The sequence below is a fragment of the Lotus japonicus genome, chromosome 4 (assembly GCF_012489685.1).
Source record: "Lotus japonicus ecotype B-129 chromosome 4, LjGifu_v1.2".
NCBI lineage: Eukaryota > Viridiplantae > Streptophyta > Magnoliopsida > Fabales > Fabaceae > Lotus > Lotus japonicus.
The window spans coordinates 23,115,581-23,136,841 of NC_080044.1; the positions used below are offsets into that span (position 1 = coordinate 23,115,581).

General features: G+C 38.9%; 1 protein-coding gene across 1 annotated transcript; it reads left to right on the forward strand.

The window, feature by feature from the left end:
- Positions 1 to 4,729: 4,729 nt before the first annotated feature.
- LOC130712496 (uncharacterized) lies at positions 4,730 to 6,296 on the forward strand. The gene is made up of 3 exons (XM_057562328.1): positions 4,730 to 5,616; positions 5,873 to 5,959; positions 6,200 to 6,296. Exons 1-3 carry the CDS (start codon positions 4,730 to 4,732, stop codon positions 6,294 to 6,296), a joined length of 1,071 nt encoding a protein of 356 aa, XP_057418311.1.
- The last annotated feature ends 14,965 nt before the right edge of the window (positions 6,297 to 21,261 follow it).

Sequence of the window (21,261 nt, forward strand, 5' to 3'; positions counted from 1 at the left end):
CGGTGCTACTAACCTGTCTGTGTGAAAGTGATTTTTACAAGGTTCAATGGATGCTTTTGATTTGAGTGGATTCCATGGATATGTCCAATGCCAATACTATGACCAAGGATGGGAAGGACAACCCGATATCTTTTGGGAAGGTGATGACAATTCCAATCCATGGGATCTACCAAGTCATCAATACTATGGAGATTTTGAACATCAACCATTTGATCAAGAACAACCTCATCAATATCATGGGAGTGGCAAGAAGAGCTTAGAAGAGATGGTGGCTTATTTGGTACTTACCAATCAGAGTTTCATGAATGAAACCAGGGCCAGCTTAAGGAATCAAGAAGCCTCCATCAAGAATTTGGAGACTCAGTTGGAACATATAGCCAAAACCATAGCTGAAGGGATACCAGAATATTTCTGCCCTCAAGCTTTGGAGGAGGGAGAGCAATCACATATTATCCATGAAAGTGACATTGTGGATAAAAGTGAGGAGCCACGGAGTGAAGAATCCTCAAAAGGAGACTTCACCAATGTTCTTGAGACAGAAAGTGAAAATACAATGGGTGAACAAATGAAAAATGTGATTGAATGTGATGATGTTCATGATTTATCCATAGAGGATTTTGTCTTTGGAGACAAAATGCAGAAAGATGAGGAAAAAACTCCAAATCTTAGCATCAATCTCAAGGACATGTGGATCAATGGAAAGCATGGCAATGAACAAACAAGAGGATGGAATCTTCACAACACACCATGGAAGAAAATTAGTGAGAATTTTCTTAATTTGATTTATGTTGCCATGATATATGGAAATGCAGGTAATATGATGATGCAGTTGTGTCAAAATTTGCATGATCTAAAGGATCTAATGCAATTTGCTATAAACCCCGGCTAGAACTTTGAGTCCGGGGTAGTCTATCAAAGACTTAAAAATTGAGCTTCTTGGGAGGCAACCCAAGTCCAGGTTTGTTTTTCTTTAATTTGAGTTTGCTTTAATTTTGTGTTCTTCTATAAAAAAAAAATCATTTACATTTTCTTTTTAGGTAGTTAGTGCATCGAGTCTTTTGCATGTTTTGCTTTTTACATTCGAGTCGGTATGAATATCCTTGGGTTTCTTGCTGCTATGCTGAACTTGCTTAAGTGGTTTCACCCTTGACTTAGCTGCTTCTTATTGAAAGTTGATGATACTCCCATGTTTTAATCTTGTGGTCTTTGTACATACTATTGTGATTGGAAGGTGAGGTAGCTTGATCTTACTTGCTTGAGTTCATAAGAAAGGGTGTTTCACTTCAACACCCCATTGTTTTTGTTGAGTGCTGAGAGTCTCAATGTTTATTCCTAACATGCTTATACATGCTTAGCTCTGCTTTGAAATGCATATTGGTTGTTGCACAATACTTGTTCTTTGAAGAGACTTGGTAGTAGTTCTTTGTTGGCCTCAGACTTTGGATTGTTATCATATTCCCTTAGTTGCCCAAGTTGAGCCTTAAGAATAAATATCTTTCTTGGTCCCTGAATTATGGTGAATTGAGCTTTGGTGAGTGATTTGTGGTTGTTATTGAGCACGGAAAATATCAAAAGGACTTCATTCCTAAAAGTAAAAAAAATAAAAAGAGCATGCTTAATTGTCAAAAGAAAGGCAAGTGCCTTGACAATTGAAAAAGAGAAATGAAAAAAGTTGAAAAGAAAAAAGAAGAAGGAATGAGTCACAAAGTCTTAAAAATTCTGCTCAAGTCTTGTTGAATAGAAGAATCACTCACCCCAAAATCTGTTTTGAGCCCTTGTGTTCCCTTTTTCTTGGCATCCCTACCTACACTTTACCTTAGCCAAAGTTATAACCTTTCGAAGTCTCTCTTGTTCTTGTTATTGTTGCAACTAACTTTGAATTGATTGATTATCAGGGCTGAAGTATTGTGTTTGATGTTAGAGCACCCAAAATGTGAGGAGAGTGCTTGATATGTCAGGAAGTTGATGAGCTCTTCCTTGGAAGTCTTGCTTACTTTTGCTGACCTCTCATCTTTAGTTGTGTGCATTTGACCTTTCTTTTGTTTTGTGAAGTATCTTGTTTTGAAAAGCTTAAGCAACTGAAGAAGGGGTGATTTATTCTGTGCTTGAGGACAAGCTACCTTGAGTTTACGCTTGAGGACAAGCTGCCGTTGAGTATAGTGGTGTGATGACCCGAGGTTTATTCTATGTTTATCGAGTCCTTCTTGTTTCTTTCTTTTCCTTTTTGAGTCCTTTATTGAGTTTTAAGTCAAGTTGAGTCCCTTTTTATTTCATAATTGCATCTGCATTAGTTTAGGTGTTTTTAATCAATTTATTTAGTCTTTTTATTAGTTTAGTTAGAGAGTAATTCCTATGGTCAGTTTTGAGCTGAAGTCCTTTGAATTCATGAGTGTTGATGAGCTTTTGGGGGTTTTTGTTTGCTGGATTGAATATGGGATTGAGGAAATATCCATTAATGAGAAGTTTTCAGGAGTTACATGGTTGTTATCATAGAGTTTTTGAGATGCTTTTTAGGTTTGATAGACTCTTGATGGCTAATGATGATGGTTGAAGGCAAAATAATGAGCAATGATGATTGTTGAAAAGGAGGTTACAAAGCTGCTGAAAAACTGCTGAAGACCACGCATGTGCGCCCCTCAGGCCACGCACATGCGTGGTGGTTCTGTATGAGGAAGGGGCTGGAACGTGAAGACCACGCATGTGCGCCGTTATGGCCACGCACATGCGTGGTAAACAGACTTAAAAGCTGAAAATTGACAGATTGGCCACGCATGTGCGTGGTGGAGACCCCGCACATGCGTGGTGGCAAAATCTGATGCTGCGAATTGTGCGATTTTGAGCGTCTTGCCCACGCATGTGCGTGGTGGAGACCCCGCACATGCGTGGATTACCGCTGGAAACTCTATAAATAGGGATTTTGTTATTTCTTTTGGGTATCTTGTAACTTTTTGAACAAAACTTAGAGGTTTAGGTTCTGGGAGCTTGTGGGAGGCTTCTTGGCCCTCTTCTTTCAGGTTTTTATTCCTTAAGTTTGCATTATGAATTCCCTAGCCTTGCTTGGCTAGTTTCTCTTTGTACTTTGGGTGAAGTGAACCTTAGTTCTGATTATGGTTTAAACTTTTATTTTCTTATATGAATAAAGTTTCTTTTCCATGTATCTTTTCTCTGAATCAATATTCTCTTGAGTGCACACAAGTGTTTTGCTTTCTTCTTGCACAACGGAAGTTGGTGAGGATTAAGGGACTTGGGATTAGATTGATTTGTTTGCTATCACTTAGGAATAAGGGTAGAAACTTATTGTGTTGGCCTGAACTTATAAACTTCATTCTTCAATTGAATTGACTAGGCACTAAGGAATTAGGTTTGGCAAATGAAATTGAATGATTTACTTGATTAAGGAATTAACAAGTAGAGGTAGAGGCTACATCACCATGGATAAGGATTCTAAACTTCATATAAGAACTTGATTTGAGAACCATAATTGGACTAGGTGGAGCTTTGCCCAGGGTACTTCTTTATCTGAATTATAATTCTTGCTCTTCATCACAAGTGTGTTAAACACAACAAACCCTCAAACTTATATTGCTTTCTTTTTCACATTCTGAACACAAAACTCTTAGAAGCAATTGATGAACAACTATCCCTGTGGTTCGACAATCTTTTGTATTACTTCGAACAATCCGTACACTTGCGGAATTGCTATCATCATCATTTCATACTTCCTTGATCTCGAAAAATCTGATTGCTCTCGCTCTCTCAATTGCATAACTTCTAACGGTTATTTTTCAGTTTCTCTTCAATTTCCCATCATCATGTCTCATGATTCTGGAAAGAAGAAGGTTGCAGGCCCAAAATTTTTCACCAATTAACATGGTGTGAAGCTTCTCGGTGTGAAACCCACTTCCTCAACGCCCTCTAGGGTTACTCGTGCCATTACTGCAAGTGCTGCTCCAGAATCCTCTGGCCTAGCCAAAAGAACTCGAAGCATGAGAATCAAGCATGTTGCTAAAAAGAAGGGAACAGGTAAGGCTACTAATGCTCAGGATATCTCTGATGATTCTTTTCCTGATAAAGATGTTGGTGGTGGTCAATCACCTGATGTACATCATGCTGAAGTGAATCAAGAAAGTGATAATGCTCTTGAAAACCTTGCAAATGTTGCCACTGGCCCATACGTTGAGCAAAATGTCAAACCCCGAGAAGATTATTTTTCTGCCTCTAGTTCTGAAGACAAGTCTCAAGCATCTGATGATGAGAAGAAAGATGGCACTGATGCAGATAAGACTGAATCTACCAGTGAGAAGACTCCCTCTGTGGAGGTCCCATTCAGAAGACTCCTGGACCCTCTTCTAAGAAGGGTAAGGAGAAAATGGTGATTGTTTATGAAGAAGAGGATTCTGATAATGAAGTGCTGATCAAGAAGGTTGCAAGCAAGAAGGCTGTTGTTTCTGCAACCAAGAACATTGCAGATGAGAAGAACAAGAAGAAAGTGGGATCTTCTGCCAAGACCCCCAAGACTTACAGAGGCTCTCTGGTTCAAGTTCTTGAGAAGAAGAAAAAGAAAGAAAAGATGGAGGAGAAGGTTGATGCCTCCACTGGAAAGAAAAGAAAACATGTTTCTGACACTCACTCTGAACCTGATGTCGAGTAAGATGTCCCAGACATCTCTTCCACTACCAGAAAGAGAGTCAAGGGGAAGAGAATTCGTTTGAACATTCCTGATGCTCCAATGGACAATGTGTCCTTCCACTCTGCAGAATTTGCTCAGAGGTGTAAATTTGTATTTCAAAGGAGGATTGATGTTGAAAGAAAGTTGAGTGAAGAGGTCTTGAGTTATAAGGAGATCCTTGATCTTCTTGAACATGCTGGCTTGATGAAGACTGTCAAAGGGTTGAGTAAGTGTTTTATTCAGTTGATTAGGGAGTTCATTGTGAACATTACCTCTGATTGTGATAATGAGGACAGTGTTGAGTACAAAAAGGTGTTTGTGAGGGGGAAGTGTGTAGACTTTTCTCCTGAAGTAATTAATAACTATTTGGGCAAAAGCCCTGATGCGGTGGCTGAGAGGGAGCCTGATTTGGACAGGGTTGCTAACACCCTAACTGGAAGATTGATCAAGAAGTGGCCAAAGAAAGGGTTGTTACCCTCTGGAAAGTTGACTGCTAAGTATGATGTATTGTACAAAATAGGCACTGCAAATTGGATGGCTACCCAACATATGTCTGGAGTGACTCCTCCATTGGCCAGAATGCTCTATTTGATTGGAACAAGAGGTGATTTTGATTTTGGAAATCTTGTCTATGAGCAAACTCTCAAGCATGCTGGATCTTTTGCTGTGAAGCTGCCTATTCTGTTTCCTTGTCTCTTGTCTGGGCTGATTGTGCATCAACATCCTAACATTGTGAAGGTTGATGAACCTCTAGGTAAGAAACCTCTGCCTCTCAAGTTTGATTACCGCTTGTTTGCAGGGACACATGTTCCAGACATTATGTTGTCTGCTGCAAAAGGGACTTCTAGTGCCAGTGGCACTAAGGTACTTGGGTCGAGCAAGGAGGATATTGTGGCTGAGTTACAAAAGATTTCCAAGATCTTGCAAGACACATTTAGACATGCAAGGTGAGGAAGCATAACGTGGATCAACTCATCAAGGCTTGGACATATGTTCCTGCTTCTGAGGAAGAAGAGGCTGAAGAGGAAGCTGAGGAGGTTGAAGGTGCAGAAGAAAATTCTGAGAATGAGGAAGCTGCAGAAGAAGATGAGGAAGACAATGAAGATGAAGAAGAAGAAGAAGATGTGACTGGCATTGAGAGATGTGCTACTTATAGTGCATCTCTTTAATTTGCTCTTTTTCCTTTGGATGTATTTGATGAAGCCCAGTAGGCTCTATGACTTTTACTTCTCTATGGTCTGTAATAATTCATACTCTGTACACACTGGCTGTCTCCAATGGAAGTCTATGGTAAGCATTTGTGGAAATGATCTCTGCCTATTTTCTGGTTCCATCTAATATGTACACTAGTAGAAATTGTTTCTGTTGCTGCTAGTGTGTTTGTGGTTTGGTAGCATCTTGTTAATGTTGAGAAGTTAGCTATGTTTGGCTCATAGCAACATCTTGTTACTTATGGTGTGCCAATATGTGGTCTGCTCTGCTGAACTTTGATCTGGTTTTTGTTAACTGCATTTGGATGCTTTAGTGCAGTATGTGTTTTCTGCGATTGGTTGTGTACATAGCTGCTGATAATGGCTATGATGGTGGTTTGAGTGTAAGCTACCTTGATATATTCTGTTTGCTCTGATCTAATGTTTCAAGCTGCTGCTTTCTATTTTTCTGAAGAGCTTTATGGTAGTGGATTGTATTAGCTAAAATTCGACAAAGGGGGAGATTGTTGTTCCTTTGTTATGTTGTCTACATTATAGCTAATGTGAATTGTGTGCCAAGATGTTGTAACATCATACTGTGACATTTGTCCCTGGGAAACGTACTGTGTACTTGGCTGTTTATTGTGAAGCTTTGAATTGATTACGTGGTAATAAAGTTAGGGTTGTTATGGAAGTTTCGGTGCGCCGTCAAGGAATATATCAAGTGTAATCAAATCCGGTTCAAGAGGATTTGATAAGTTATTTGTGGAAGTTTTTATCTGCAACTTAAAACACGGGTTCAAGCCCATAGAAGACAATGCCTGAAAGACTGCTACTTATGAAGACCCAATACCTAGTTGCTAAGTGTGCTTCGTGGGTGTTACTAGGGTTTATACTGAGTTCATATTGCGTGTTCTCTCAGTAGCTTTATGCCTTTGTGTTAAGCTGAGAGTTGTTTTTGTTGATTGATCATGAGATCTGTCTTTACTCTCTTGTAAAAGTTCAATCACTGTGGCAGTGATTGTGAGTGAGAAAGTGAGAGGGGCTCTCATACTTAGGGGGAGGACTAAGTAATAAGCCACAGGTAGAGAAAGGTAGAAAAGGTAGTGAACTGGGGCAGTTCAGTTAAGACCTTTGTGTACTTGACTCTCTATAATAGTGGATTATCTTTCTCGGGTGAAAACCCTTCAGACGTAGGTGATATTGCACCGAACTGGGTTAACCATTTCATGTGTCTGTGTTGTTATTTTGTTCTTTAATTTGCTTAACTGAACAATATTGTTGTAACATGTTTTACAAGATGTCATAGACATCTTGGTAGAACATCTGTCCGAAGGTTGCCAGAATTTCAATATTCTCAAAGTCAAATCTCACATCAAATAATATATAGTTCCTGAGCTTGAAAGCCTATACTATCCCTCTTGTGAGAAGAGAACCTTGTAAAACCAAATGATCTTGAAAAAGATCTTAGGAGAAGTTTTGAACAATACTTGGTTGGGAGAATTTCTGTCTAATACTTGGAATGAAAAGTCTTGGATAATACTTGTTGGCAGAAGTCCCGGTGAATACTTGTAGGAGAAATTCTTGATACTTGAATAGTGAAATCTTGGTTTAGCCAAGGATTGGACGTAGCTCCTTCGTTTGTGGGTGAACCAGGATATATTGTCGTGTTTCTATCGTTTACTATCTTACTCATTTATCCGCTGCACTAAAGTTTGTGAAAAGCTTTCTAAAACTGATAATCTTTTGAAAAATCAAAGTTTTAGAACAACACAATTCAAACTCTCATTCCTTGTGTTCTATTTTTACATTTCACTCATTGGAGGGGCGGAGCTCCAATGAGGGTACTAAGTGGCAGATGAGAGCTGAAGTGACACACCAATATCATTTTAAAGTAATATTTATATTCCACGTGTATAATTAACAATTAAATTCTTATTAATTAAAAAATAAAATAAAAGTACATAATTCTATTTGTTAATCTCACTAAAAATGTCATGTGACTTTTTAGAGTTAGGATTTATGGTCACGATTACAAAGTCACATGAATTTCATATTTTAATTTTGACCATTAGTTATCAAATCTAACGGTACAATTTATTCTCATATGAAAATATCATTATCGTAAGATACATAATCTATTACCCCACATGTTGTAATTTCAGGATGTGCCGCTAAAAGTTTGAACAACTTATATGCAACCCCATTTATCCTAAACAAACAAAAAAACTTAAATGCAACCTTTTTTATAGGAAAATGTTAGTTCTAAACTGTTAGTAAATTAGTTCCTTCATTAGGGTTTGAACCCTAGTCCTTCACCCTTTAATACCCTTCATTTTCTTAGCTCACCAAGTGAGCTACCAATCGCCCTTAGTTGTAAATTGTTAATAAATTATTTTCTTCACTAGGATTTGAACCCTAGTCCTTCACCCTTTAATATGTTTCATTTCCTTAGCTCACCAAATGAGCTGCCCATCCCTCACTTAAATGCAACCCTTAATATATTCTTCTATCTTTTCCTCCTCTTATATTGATTTGAAAGGGGAAATATTGTTCACCCATTGCACATCAAATTTGATAGAAGAAGAGAGTTATATAAAGTAAAAGTGCATGAAAATGAGATACAAAATATTGTGGAGAAATTGGAAATCATAGCTAAAACAAACTTTTTCACTCACCGTATTGCAATTATAGTTGTCTTAAATTTTAATTCCTCCTTCGGGTTTGAAAGAAATTGAATGTGAAAAATGAAGTGAAGCGTGAATGAATGATACATTTTTAAGGTGCCCACTATGGTGCACAACTTATATTCTGGTCCACCGGTGGATCAAAGGGAAATTTTGACTCTCCCTCTTCCCTTTACCTTTCCCTTCTCATCTTCCTCCCACTTCTTCCCAACCAGCCACCAGTCCACCGCCAACAACAACCATCTCTTGCGTCCTGTCACCCTTCCCATCACCGTGTCCGGCCACCTTTGAAGATAACATGGATCTGAATATTTCTACGATGAAGAAGGCTGAGATGGATCTAATGAAAATTTCGATCAGAGCTTGTCGTTGCGTCCACGGAATAGATAAGAACAACAGAGAACGACATGCCAGCTACACCCAGATCGAAGTCGTCGTCGACGCGGTCAGATCGGATCCGTCGTTCGATCGTCGTTGACGTCGTCAAATCAAAGGTTGCATCTGTAAGACCCCGAATTAAATAATTAGATTATTTATTTACTTTCGTCGTGTTGATTAATTAAGTAATTATATTTTATTGTTTTATGTTATTTTCATGACTCGAATCCTATTACGAGTCACGAAAACTATTTATATAATAATTAAGTTCAAATTATGTTTAAGGTTGACACTGTAGTCAGCTTAAGTAATAGCACAAGCCATATTCACACCCGACTATGGTTGAGAATGTCCGAAAAAGGCTATATCCGCTCCTAGAGCACTGGTTAAGAGAATTTTAGAATTAAAGAGAGAATAAGAACCTCTGAGTATTTTTCCCATGACCAGCTTTCCGATACGAAACCCTGGACTCTACGCTTGTTAGGTTTCGCTTCCCGAAAGTCCGCCGAAGCTAGACTTTAACTCCTCTGAAACTTTAACTAAGACCCTGAATGAAGAGTTTTTCTATTCGGAGCTTCTAACGAAGTTTCCATCCGCGTTGTCAAAATTCTTTCAGCAATTGCAACATTTCTTCATAAGGAAGTTTCTCCATCCGACGTCGACTGCAAAAAGTAGTTTTTCGGCGTAAATCGACTCACATCGTCTTCGAGACGTTTTACTCAATTAAAAGAACCTTGATTTGAGTTTCGACATTCTGTCGCCGAATACTCAATTTTTATCAGCAGATGAAAGTACCAAAACGACCGGAACCGCGAGATATCGCTTTTTCGGATTTTCGCCTCAACTATAAAAAGGAAAAAAAAATGAAAAATCATTCATTTTCCTCCCATTTGGCCGAGAGTCAATTTAGAGAGAGAGAGAGTGGATCTTTTCTTCAATCCTTGCCCGATCGTCCTGATTTCGGAAGCTACGCGTAGCCACAGAGGTAGGGATGCTTAATCTTACTTTTATTTCTGCTTTTTGTCGGCTTATTCTATCTCTTTCGGTGCTCAAAGTTTTGAGCTTTTTATAAAAATGTCTGATTACCTTGATTTTTCTTTCCAACTATCTTCTATTGCAACCCAACATGCTATAATCACTGTCGGATCGTTCGGATTTTCACCGAGTCGCCGTAGATCTGAAAAACTGACTAAAAACCCATTTTCTTCACATGTGCTTACTTTATTATCAAAAAGTCGCAACCAAGCTTAGTGCCCTTCAGATTAAGTGCTATAAACGTCGTTGTGAACAAACCCATCAATTTTGTTTTTCAGAATTTCAACTTTGAGTTTTTGGTCATTAATTCTGGACCAAAATACCCCTAAGTCGTATTTTCAGTCGTTAAATATTTCTGAGAGTTTCCCTGGCCTAGATATCACCTAAGAATACCTAGGAATTAAATTAGATCGAAGAAAAAGTTCGGAAACCCTATTTTGTAAAGTGGCCGCAACTTAGTGTTATGGTGCCTTGTCCAAAAATAACTTTTGGGTCAGTATGGCCTGAGCTATAGCGTAGCTCTTTCAATTGTCTAAATTTTTGGCTTTGGTTTGATTGAAATATTTGCATGTTTTGCAATGTTGTATGTTTGCTTATGTTGAATGTTTTCTGAGGCTTGTGTTAAACGTTTTCTGAAGGCTTTGGCCGAGTGAACTTATTGAGACGTGTGTCTCCGTTTTCTGAGAGGCTTCGACCGTTTACTGATTTCTGTCATTACTGCTTTCTACTGGATAAGACATGGTTATTGTTGATACCTTGATTGTTGTTATGTTGAAATAGTGAGCTGAGTTTGTATGCATTTTGATGAGACGTATGTTTCTTGATAATATGAATAACATGTGATTTTGTTGATTTGATTATTGAATTTGAGATTGTTGTTTGAGGGACCACTGAGTTGGATGAGATGTTTTGGTTTGCTTGAACTGGCGATAAGGTGGGTTTGTCCCACGAGATTGTCCCGTCTTTCGAGGCGTTATAAAGTGACATTCAGGGGAGTCTATTCTCCGTCTGTCCCGTCTTTCATGGGCGTTATTAAGTGGCATTCAGGGGAGTCCGTTCTCCGTCTGTCCCGTCTTTCATGGGCGCTATTTGGTGATAGTTTAGGGGAGTTCGTTCCTCGCTCTGTCCCGTCTTGCGAGACATTATTGATCGATCCATTTTGGTTTGCAGCATATAGTTGCATTATAGGGCAATAATATTTGCTTCTGATGTTTTGGTTGATAGCTGATTTGATGTTATATTGTTAAGGTTGTTGATATCTGATTTGATGTTATGTTGTTTAGGATTGTTGATATCTGATTTGATGTATATTGTTGAAGTTGTTGATATCTGATTTGATGTTATATTTTTAAGGTTGTTGATATCTGGATTGAGGTTATTGTCATATGATTTGATTCTATATTGTTGAGGTTGTTTATATCTGGTTTAATTCTATGTTGTTGCTTCTATTGATATCTGTCTTGGATTATATTGTTAGCTTATCTAATTGTGGTTATATGTTGTGAAGTCATTGATATATGTTATAAATCCCTATTGTCGATTTCGTTTATAGGTAATTTGATTTCATATTGTTGGATGAGTCTTCATCTAATTTGAATTAAGTTGCTAGTTATTTATCATGTTATGCAAATAAATTTGAATAACATGTTTTTCTCTTTTATACGTGGTAGTTGTATGGAGTTAACCCTTTCTATTTGCTACTTGTTGTTTGGGCTCTTAACGCTATTAGGCGATGGAGAATCTTCGATGGAGCTTGACCTTCGTACGAGTCAGAGTGAAGAACTTGAATAACTATGAATGATTCGAAGAATAAAGTCGGGTGTAGGGCTAGAGCCTTGGGTTAGAGAGCTTACAGTTATTGGTTTAAGCTTGCATAATGTTTTTTTGAAATTTATATTTGGGGTTTCAGATACTCGCCTTGTTCAAGTTTTGATGTAAATTTATTTACAGTTGGGAGTATGCATGACATGTTTTGGAAATACTTCGAAAAGAAAAAAAATATACTCGTGTTTATATATCCTTTTGGAAAACATTGCATATTTATTTTATCAGATTGTTACCGTAACCCCTGAAATTCGGGGCGTTACATTGTGGTTGTAAGACCCAAGTTTTTAAGCTTAGAATAAGTCGAAGAGATTTCCATTTACGATTAGGCTTGATGTATCGTGAAAGGAAACCTGAACAAGAGTTTACCAAATGAAATAAATTTATGAAGGAGAAAGTTCAGGAAAAGTCAAAGGATCGTATCGAAGTCGATAAAAGTTATAGCACGATCGTTTTACGCTTAAACCTAGGTCAGAAACCCTAGTATATAGCTAATTTTCACTTTTAGGCATGACGGAAGTTAATTCCAAAAATCTTCAGACAAATGTTAGAACTTCTCTTTTTCCATATATCACAATCGTTTCGAGGCGAAACTCTAGGATCTACGAACGTCCGATTCCAATCATCGGAAGTTTGCCGAAACCGAATCCCTGGTATTTCAAAACCCTAGAATTTCTCGACGATGAAGACTTTTTCTATTCAGAGCTTCAAATGAATATTCTACACGCGTACACCCATTTCTCTTGATGATTTCAATCTTTCTTCCGAAGGAAGTTTTCCATTCCGACATTCGATGCAAAAAGCAACTTATCGGGTAAAATAGTTTTATACCGACTATGCTTTAGTTGCCAAAAATACAAAGAGACCTCATTTTAGTTTTGGAATTCTTTCGCCAAAACATATCTATTAATTCACGGAGTATGACGCCGGAAAAATCAGATTCGCGAAACTTTCATTTTCCCGCGAATTTCCAACCTTTATATATAGCAAAGAAAGGAAGAAAAACTCAAATTTTCCTCCATTTTCTTCATCAAGGCCGCGAGTTCTACAAGGGAGGGAGAAGAGAAGATTTTCTTCATCGTTTGCTTGATCGTCGATCAATCAGTTGCTATTTCAAGGCTTCGAGGTATAGTCGCTAATCCTTACCTCCGATCGCTTTTTCCATAGCTTTTCTGTAGAGTTTTCTGAGCGGATAGTTTATGGGTTTTTGCAAAACTATCCTGAATCTTTCATTTCTGATTCTAAACCTCTTCCTTATGCGCCCAAGATCACTTCTGCCGGGTTAGATTTTCCGTTATGTCGCCGGAATTCCGCCGGAATCAATTTGAACCTAAAATACCCATTTTTGGAGTTTTTGGTGTTAAGCTTCAACCTTTAGGCTGAAAACTATCGCCTTAGCTTAGTGCTAGTAGGATTAGTTGTCATAAACGTCGTTGGTGACGTCCCTGCAAAATTTGGTTTTTGGGATTTCAGTTTTGAAATTTCTAAGTTAAAAATCATGACCAAAATACCCCTGCGACAGTTTTTGATCCGATAATTTTTCCGAGTTCAGAATACCCTTAGTTACGGCTAATGAAAGCATAGGAACCAAGTTTGATCGAAGAAAAATTGAGTCCTCTAATTACCTAAAGTGGCCGAACCTATTAAGGGGGGGAGAGGAAATTTCCTTTTCCGAAAACTTGTCCTTTCGCGCTAGATTATCGTACCTTAGAGTATAGATTACTTTGAGTAACCTTAGTAAGTATTGATAGTTTAGTTTTCGATAGATTCTGATAGTATTTCTGTGGTTTTGCTTTAAAGGAACTTTTGAGGAATTTCCTGAGGAGCAACGCTTTGCTTGTGAGGAAGAGTTTGAAGTTCACCCTGGAGAATCTACAGGTGAGGGCTACTCTCTGAATTACTAGATAATGTTTTAGGTGTCGACGAATTCGACTTGATTTATGTGTTATGCACTTAATTGCTAAATGTATGAAATGATTTCTGAGGCTTCGGCCGAGCTTGTTGATTTCATGATGCCTTGATATTATGTGCTAAATGATTCACATGTTAAGTGCTAATTGGGTAATTTAGGATGTGTGGTGCATGCTTTATATGCTAAGTGCTATGTGTTTATTCTGAGATGTATTGTTATATGACATGTTGTTGACTGTGATGAGTTAATCATGCTTTTGTAATGAAATCTGAGATTCTGATTAGTGAGGATTGCGGGCAGGTCATGCCGATTTTATTTTGAGAGTTTTGAGAAAGTTTGATAGGACGAATGAGATTCGGGTCTTGTTATGATGTGTATGGATCGAGACATTCTCTGGAGTTATTTGGGGATTAGGAGATCCCGAGAACTGATAGGATTTGCGATAAGACTAAAAGGATACTATTTTGTAAAGAAAACTCATAAGACATTAAACAACCTCTAAATCTTTAAGTAATGATAACAAACTCGAAAGGAAGCTTCGGTTGCAAATCTTAGTTTTGGAAAACGAGAAGTGTCGTCGGATCCGAGTGTTGAGAAAATTGAGAGGCGTTGAGTATGTGTTGTTGTTGTGCTGTTGGAGCAGCGGTTGTTGTTGTGCTGTTGGAGCAGCTATGTTGTTGGGCTATCCTGGGGATAAGTCCGGGAAACCGTTAATTTCCGAGAGTGTGATACTCTGTGCTCGTTGAGCAGTTGTGACCATCGGATTGAGATGAGTCGGATGATTTGGAGATCATCATGAGAGAATGTGTGTTGTGGAAAGAAGTGTCTTTTGTCGCAGAATCGACTTTACCTTAGGGTAAGCTTTTAGAGACTTTAATTTAGCTAGAACACGTGGCGACGTGTCGAGTGAGATTCGGAGACGTTGTTTGACTAATCATCCTGCATTCATGCAACATTAATGGGGTATTAACACAGGACGTACTCTGGACCTCGTCGGATTCCAAAATGGTCATAAGACCCGGATTTCCGTGTAAGAGCGTCTGTAGACGTCTCTTGTAGCAGACCGAAATGGCAGACCTACGGGTTACGGCTGATCTGACTACCGCTGATGTTGGAGTAAGAGGCACGCGGGCCGAAATGGTCCCACAGTGGCTGGTGCTAGGGCTGATCCGTTGATGTCCATCCGTTCCGGATTGCATATTGGTTGACTGGGTTAACCTGCATACATATCATGCAACATGCATACTAATTTAGTTGTTGAGTGTGATTGGTAATTGTTAAACCTATTTGGAACATGCTATCTGCTATTATTGCGTTTATGTTATTATGGAACATGCAACCCTAGGAATAATATCCCTAGCTATAAGCCTAAGTGGCTATTCTATTATCTGTATCTATCGATGTTATTATTTACATAATTCTTTGGAGTTGACCCTCGCGTCTTCTGTGAGTGCTTTGGCGGACAAACGCCCTTTGTCAGATGTCCACGACGGTCTAGATCATGATGGTTCACCCTTCGGGGGGAACTAGAGTTGAGATGCTGGAACAGGAGCGCATCGCGGTAGCGAGAGGAGGACGGATGGTGTACTTAGACTAGGTCGTTCTGAATTCAGATTCGGGCGACGATCATGCTAGCATGTAGGTTTTAGTGCTGGTGTGAGCTCCTCGAGATGGGATTAGTGTAGGAGTAGAGTCTTAGCTCTGAACATCATTTGTTTTCTTTGGGGACAGGGTAGTTTCCCACCTATAGCTTTTTGTGTGGTTTCTTTACGGGAATCACAGAGAGTTGGTTGGACTTAGGAGGTCTTGCTTCAGGCCGATGGGCCAGCTTATTCTCAGTTTTGAGGGATGGTGTTGCGGACACTTGACCTTTCTTGTGGATTGTACCTTTTGCCTTCGGGCGTTACACTTTTCTTTCCGTCACTGGAGGTTTACTCGTGACAAGGTTACTACTACAGCGGGGGCTGTTTATATATTGTATATTAGTTCTGATTATTGTTATTGTTGGGTTTTATTTAATTCAGTTTTGTCTTAGTTATTATCAAAAAAAAAATATTCACGTTTTTCCGCATTAAGTTTATTTTTGGTTACTAAAGTGACGCCACCGAAATCGGGGTGTTACATTGTGGTATCAGAGCACGGTCGAGTCTTTCGGGAGTTGTTGGGGAATAGGTCTTCTGTGCTAGGTTGTGTGACTCTGCAAAGAGTGAAAATTGATTGTCTGCAAGCGATTTTTCGCTTAGAATTGATTGAAGTTATTGCTTAATCATATTGTATAGTTATGGAAAAGCTATCTTATGATTAGTACTAACTGTTGGTTTAACTAAACCGAACGATGATAACCTTCTAACCATTCTTTCTCATTTCAGTATAATATATTCCATTACTCTCGTAGCGTGTGCAAGCACACCTATCTTACTTATATTGTCTAAGCTTTGACCTTATAGTTATTACGCCTATTAATACCTTATTTGACCGTAGCTCGTATTTTAGCTATAGAAGTTATACGAGGTTTAGAATGACACGCTAAGCCTAGAAAGTAGTCTTCTACCGATGCGTTTAAAAGGAAGCTAGAAGCTGAAGAATGAATTTCATAGAGATTCATTATGGATAGTATACGTATGATGTCGAGGGTGTGTAGTTCCGTAGCGACATCATTGAAGATTTAACGTCAGGGTATTTGCGACCACTGGATGATAGGAACTCATTGACTGTTCCAGTGGGCTTTTTCTAGATTTTCACCTTCGATGTATTAGGCTTGATCAACTTAATATTGAGGGGGTGATATTCGGAATCAGAGCTGGCTATGGACTTTGATAGAAGGATTGGTAAGATTAACTTGATTGGATCGAGGATTAGTCGAGCTGGGAGGAAAAAGTTCGCATTAAGTATAAGTTCTCTTGCGAAGGAGATATAGTTTGAAGAAATGGATATTCATTTAGGAAGCATTGAAGAATTAACGGACATTAGAGGTCCAAACTTGGTGAAGGTTCAGGTTTTAAGTCTATGAATTGTTGTCTTAAGTTTCTAGGACTCGAAGTTGGTTAGAATTTGATAGAGAGATTAAGAAGTTGATTGACGAGATGGTGATCAAGTTACAGAAAAGGGAAGTGTTAGTATTAAGATGAACACTTGAGGTTGTCATATTTGGACAAGTTGCTTAAAGTCTAAGAGTGAATGAAACTTGTTATGGATTTCGGTGATACAAGCTAGAGATTAGCGAGTGAATTTTGCTAAGTGGAATGAGAATCTTAGGGTAAAGATTGACTTCAGAAGCTGGAGATCATATTCGAGTAAGAGTTTTAGTGGTGTTATCATTGATGATTGTAGTTAAACCTCGGCAAGTTGAAAGATGATATGTCTGTTGAGACGCTGTTGGTCAACATTGGGACTAGAAGAGTGAAACAATCGAAGGGAAAGCAGAGTGCTTTAGTAAGAGTTATTTGGAACAAAGACACAGACGATGCCATATGGGAGTTAGAGGAAAAGATCAAGAACAATAGTCAGAGCTTTTACTGAACCCTAAGTTTCGAGGACGAAACTTTCTTTTTGGAGGGTAGTAATGTAAGACCAAGTTTTTAAGCTTAGAATAAGTGGAAGAGATTTCCATTTACGATTAGGCTTGATGTATCGTGAAAGGAAACCTGAACAAGAGTTTACCAAATGAAATAAATTTATGAAGGAGAAAGTTCAGGAAAAGTCAAAGGATCGTATCGAAGTCGATAAAAGTTATAGCACGATCGTTTTACGCTTAAACCTAGGTCAGAAACCCTAGTATATAGCTAATTTTCACTTTTAGGCACGACGGAAGTTAATTCCAAAAATCTTCAGAGAAATGTTAGAACTTCTCTTTTTCCATATATCACAATCGTTTCGAGGCGAAACTCTAGGATCTACGAACGTCCGATTCCAATCATCGGAAGTTTGCCGAAACCGAATCCCTGGTATTTCAAAACCCTATAATTTCTCGACGATGAAGACTTTTTCTATTTAGAGCTTCAAATGAATATTCTACACGCGTACACCCATTTCTCTTGATGATTTCAATCTTTCTTCCGAAGGAAGTTTTCCATTCCGACATTCGATGCAAAAAGCAACTTATCGGGTAAAATAGTTTTATACCGACTATGCTTTAGTTGCCAAAAATACAAAGAGACCTCATTTTAGTTTTGGAATTCTTTCGCCAAAACATATCTATTAATTCACGGAGTATGACGCCGGAAAAAACAGATTCGCGAAACTTTCATTTTCCCGCGAATTTCCAACCTTTATATATAGCAAAGAAAGGAAGAAAAACTCAAATTTTCCTCCATTTTCTTCATCAAGGCCGCGAGTTCTACAAGGGAGGGAGAAGAGAAGATTTTCTTCATCGTTTGCTTGATCGTCGATCAATCAGTTGCTATTTCAAGGCTTCGAGGTATAGTCGCTAATCCTTACCTCCGATCGCTTTTTCCATAGCTTTTCTGTAGAGTTTTCTGAGCGGATAGTTTATGGGTTTTTGCAAAACTATCCTGAATCTTTCATTTCTGATTCTAAACCTCTTCCTTATGCGCCCAAGATCACTTCTGCCGGGTTAGATTTTCCGTTATGTCGCCGGAATTCCGCCGGAATCAATTTGAACCTAAAATACCCATTTTTGGAGTTTTTGGTGTTAAGCTTCAACCTTTAGGCTGAAAACTATCGCCTTAGCTTAGTGCTAGTAGGATTAGTTGTCATAAACGTCGTTGGTGACGTCCCTGCAAAATTTGGTTTTTGGGATTTCAGTTTTGAAATTTCTAAGTTAAAAATCATGACCAAAATACCCCTGCGACAGTTTTTGATCCGATAATTTTTCCGAGTTCAGAATACCCTTAGTTACGGCTAATGAAAGCATAGGAACCAAGTTTGATCGAAGAAAAATCGAGTCCTCTAATTACCTAAAGTGGCCGAACCTATTAAGGGGGGGAGAGGAAATTTCCTTTTCCGAAAACTTGTCCTTTCGCGCTAGATTATCGTACCTTAGAGTATAGATTACTTCGAGTAACCTTAGTAAGTATTGATAGTTTAGTTTTCGATAGATTCTGATAGTATTTCTGTGGTTTTGCTTTAAAGGAACTTTTGAGGAATTTCCTGAGGAGCAACGCTTTGCTTGTGAGGAAGAGTTTGAAGTTCACCCTGGAGAATCTACAGGTGAGGGCTACTCTCTGAATTACTAGATAATGTTTTAGGTGTCGACGAATTCGACTTGATTTATGTGTTATGCACTTAATTGCTAAATGTATGAAATGATTTCTGAGGCTTCGGCCGAGCTTGTTGATTTCATGATGCCTTGATATTGTGTGCTAAATGATTCACATGTTAAGTGCTAATTGGGTAATTTAGGATGTGTGGTGCATGCTTTATATGCTAAGTGCTATGTGTTTATTCTGAGATGTATTGTTATATGACATGTTGTTGACTGTGATGAGTTAATCATGCTTTTGTAATGAAATCTGAGATTCTGATTAGTGAGGATTGCGGGCAGGTCATGCCGATTTTATTTTGAGAGTTTTGAGAAAGTTTGATAGGACGAATGAGATTCGGGCCTTGTTATGATGTGTATGGATCGAGACATTCTCTGGAGTCATTTGGGGATTAGGAGATCCCGAGAACTGATAGGATTTGCGATAAGACTAAAAGGATACTATTTTGTAAAGAAAACTCATAAGACATTAAACAACCTCTAAATCTTTAAGTAATGATAACAAACTCGAAAGGAAGCTTCGGTTGCAAATCTTAGTTTTGGAAAACGAGAAGTGTCGTCGGATCCGAGTGTTGAGAAAATTGAGAGGCGTTGAGTATGTGTTGTTGTTGTGCTGTTGGAGCAGCGGTTGTTGTTGTGCTGTTGGAGCAGCTATGTTGTTGGGCTATCCTGGGGATAAGTCCGGGAAACCGTTAGTTTCCGAGAGTGTGATACTCTGTGCTCGTTGAGCAGTTGTGACCATCGGATTGAGATGAGTCGGATGATTTGGAGATCATCATGAGAGAATGTGTGTTGTGGAAAGAAGTGTCTTTTGTCGCAGAATCGACTTTACCTTAGGGTAAGCTTTTAGAGACTTTAATTTAGCTAGAACACGTGGCGACGTGTCGAGTGAGATTCGGAGACGTTGTTTGACTAATCATCCTGCATTCATGCAACATTAATGGGGTATTAACACAGGACGTACTCTGGACCTCGTCGGATTCCAAAATGGTCATAAGACCCGGATTTCCGTGTAAGAGCGTCTGTAGACGTCTCTTGTAGCAGACCGAAATGGCAGACCTACGGGTTACGGCTGATCTGACTACCGCTGATGTTGGAGTAAGAGGCACGCGGGCCGAAATGGTCCCACAGTGGCTGGTGCTAGGGCTGATCCGTTGATGTCCATCCGTTCCGGATTGCATATTGGTTGACTGGGTTAACCTGCATACATATCATGCAACATGCATACTAATTTAGTTGTTGAGTGTGATTGGTAATTGTTAAACCTATTTGGAACATGCTATCTGCTATTATTGCGTTTATGTTATTATGGAACATGCAACCCTAGGAATAATATCCCTAGCTATAAGCCTAAGTGGCTATTCTATTATCTGTATCTATCGATGTTATTATTTACATAATTCTTTGGAGTTGACCCTCGCGTCTTCTGTGAGTGCTTTGGCGGACAAACGCCCTTTGTCAGATGTCCACGACGGTCTAGATCATGATGGTTCACCCTTCGGGGGGAACTAGAGTTGAGATGCTGGAACAGGAGCGCATCGCGGTAGCGAGAGGAGGACGGATGGTGTACTTAGACTAGGTCGTTCTGAATTCAGATTCGGGCGACGATCATGCTAGCATGTAGGTTTTAGTGCTGGTGTGAGCTCCTCGAGATGGGATTAGTGTAGGAGTAGAGTCTTAGCTCTGAACATCATTTGTTTTCTTTGGGGACAGGGTAGTTTCCCACCTATAGCTTTTTGTGTGGTTTCTTTACGGGAATCACAGAGAGTTGGTTGGACTTAGGAGGTCTTGCTTCAGGCCGATGGGCCAGCTTATTCTCAGTTTTGAGGGATGGTGTTGCGGACACTTGACCTTTCTTGTGGATTGTACCTTTTGCCTTCGGGCGTTACACTTTTCTTTCCGTCACTGGAGGTTTACTCGTGACGAGGTTACTACTACAGCGGGGGCTGTTTATATATTGTATATTAGTTCTGATTATTGTTATTGTTGGGTTTTATTTAATTCAGTCTTGTCTTAGTTATTATCAAAAAAAAAAAAATTCACGTTTTTCCGCATTAAGTTTATTTGTTGTTACTAAAGTGACGCCACCGAAATCGGGGTGTTACATTGTGGTATCAGAGCACGGTCGAGTCTTTCGGGAGTTGTTGGGGAATAGGTCTTCTGTGCTAGGTTGTGTGACTCTGCAAAGAGTGAAAATTGATTGTCTGCAAGCGATTTTTCGCTTAGAATTGATTGAAGTTATTGCTTAATCATATTGTATAGTTATGGAAAAGCTATCTTATGATTAGTACTAACTGTTGGTTTAACTAAACCGAACGATGATAACCTTCTAACCATTCTTTCTC

Coding starts and splice junctions, on each gene's coding strand:
- LOC130712496 (XM_057562328.1), top strand. CDS start 4,730: ATGGACAATGTGTCCTTCCACTCTGCAGAATTTGCTCAGAGGTGTAAA. Junction 5,617..5,872: donor GACACATTTAGACATGCAAG/GTGAGGAAGCAT, acceptor TATTTGATGAAG/CCCAGTAGGCTCTATGACTT. Junction 5,960..6,199: donor GTCTCCAATGGAAGTCTATG/GTAAGCATTTGT, acceptor GCTTTAGTGCAG/TATGTGTTTTCTGCGATTGG.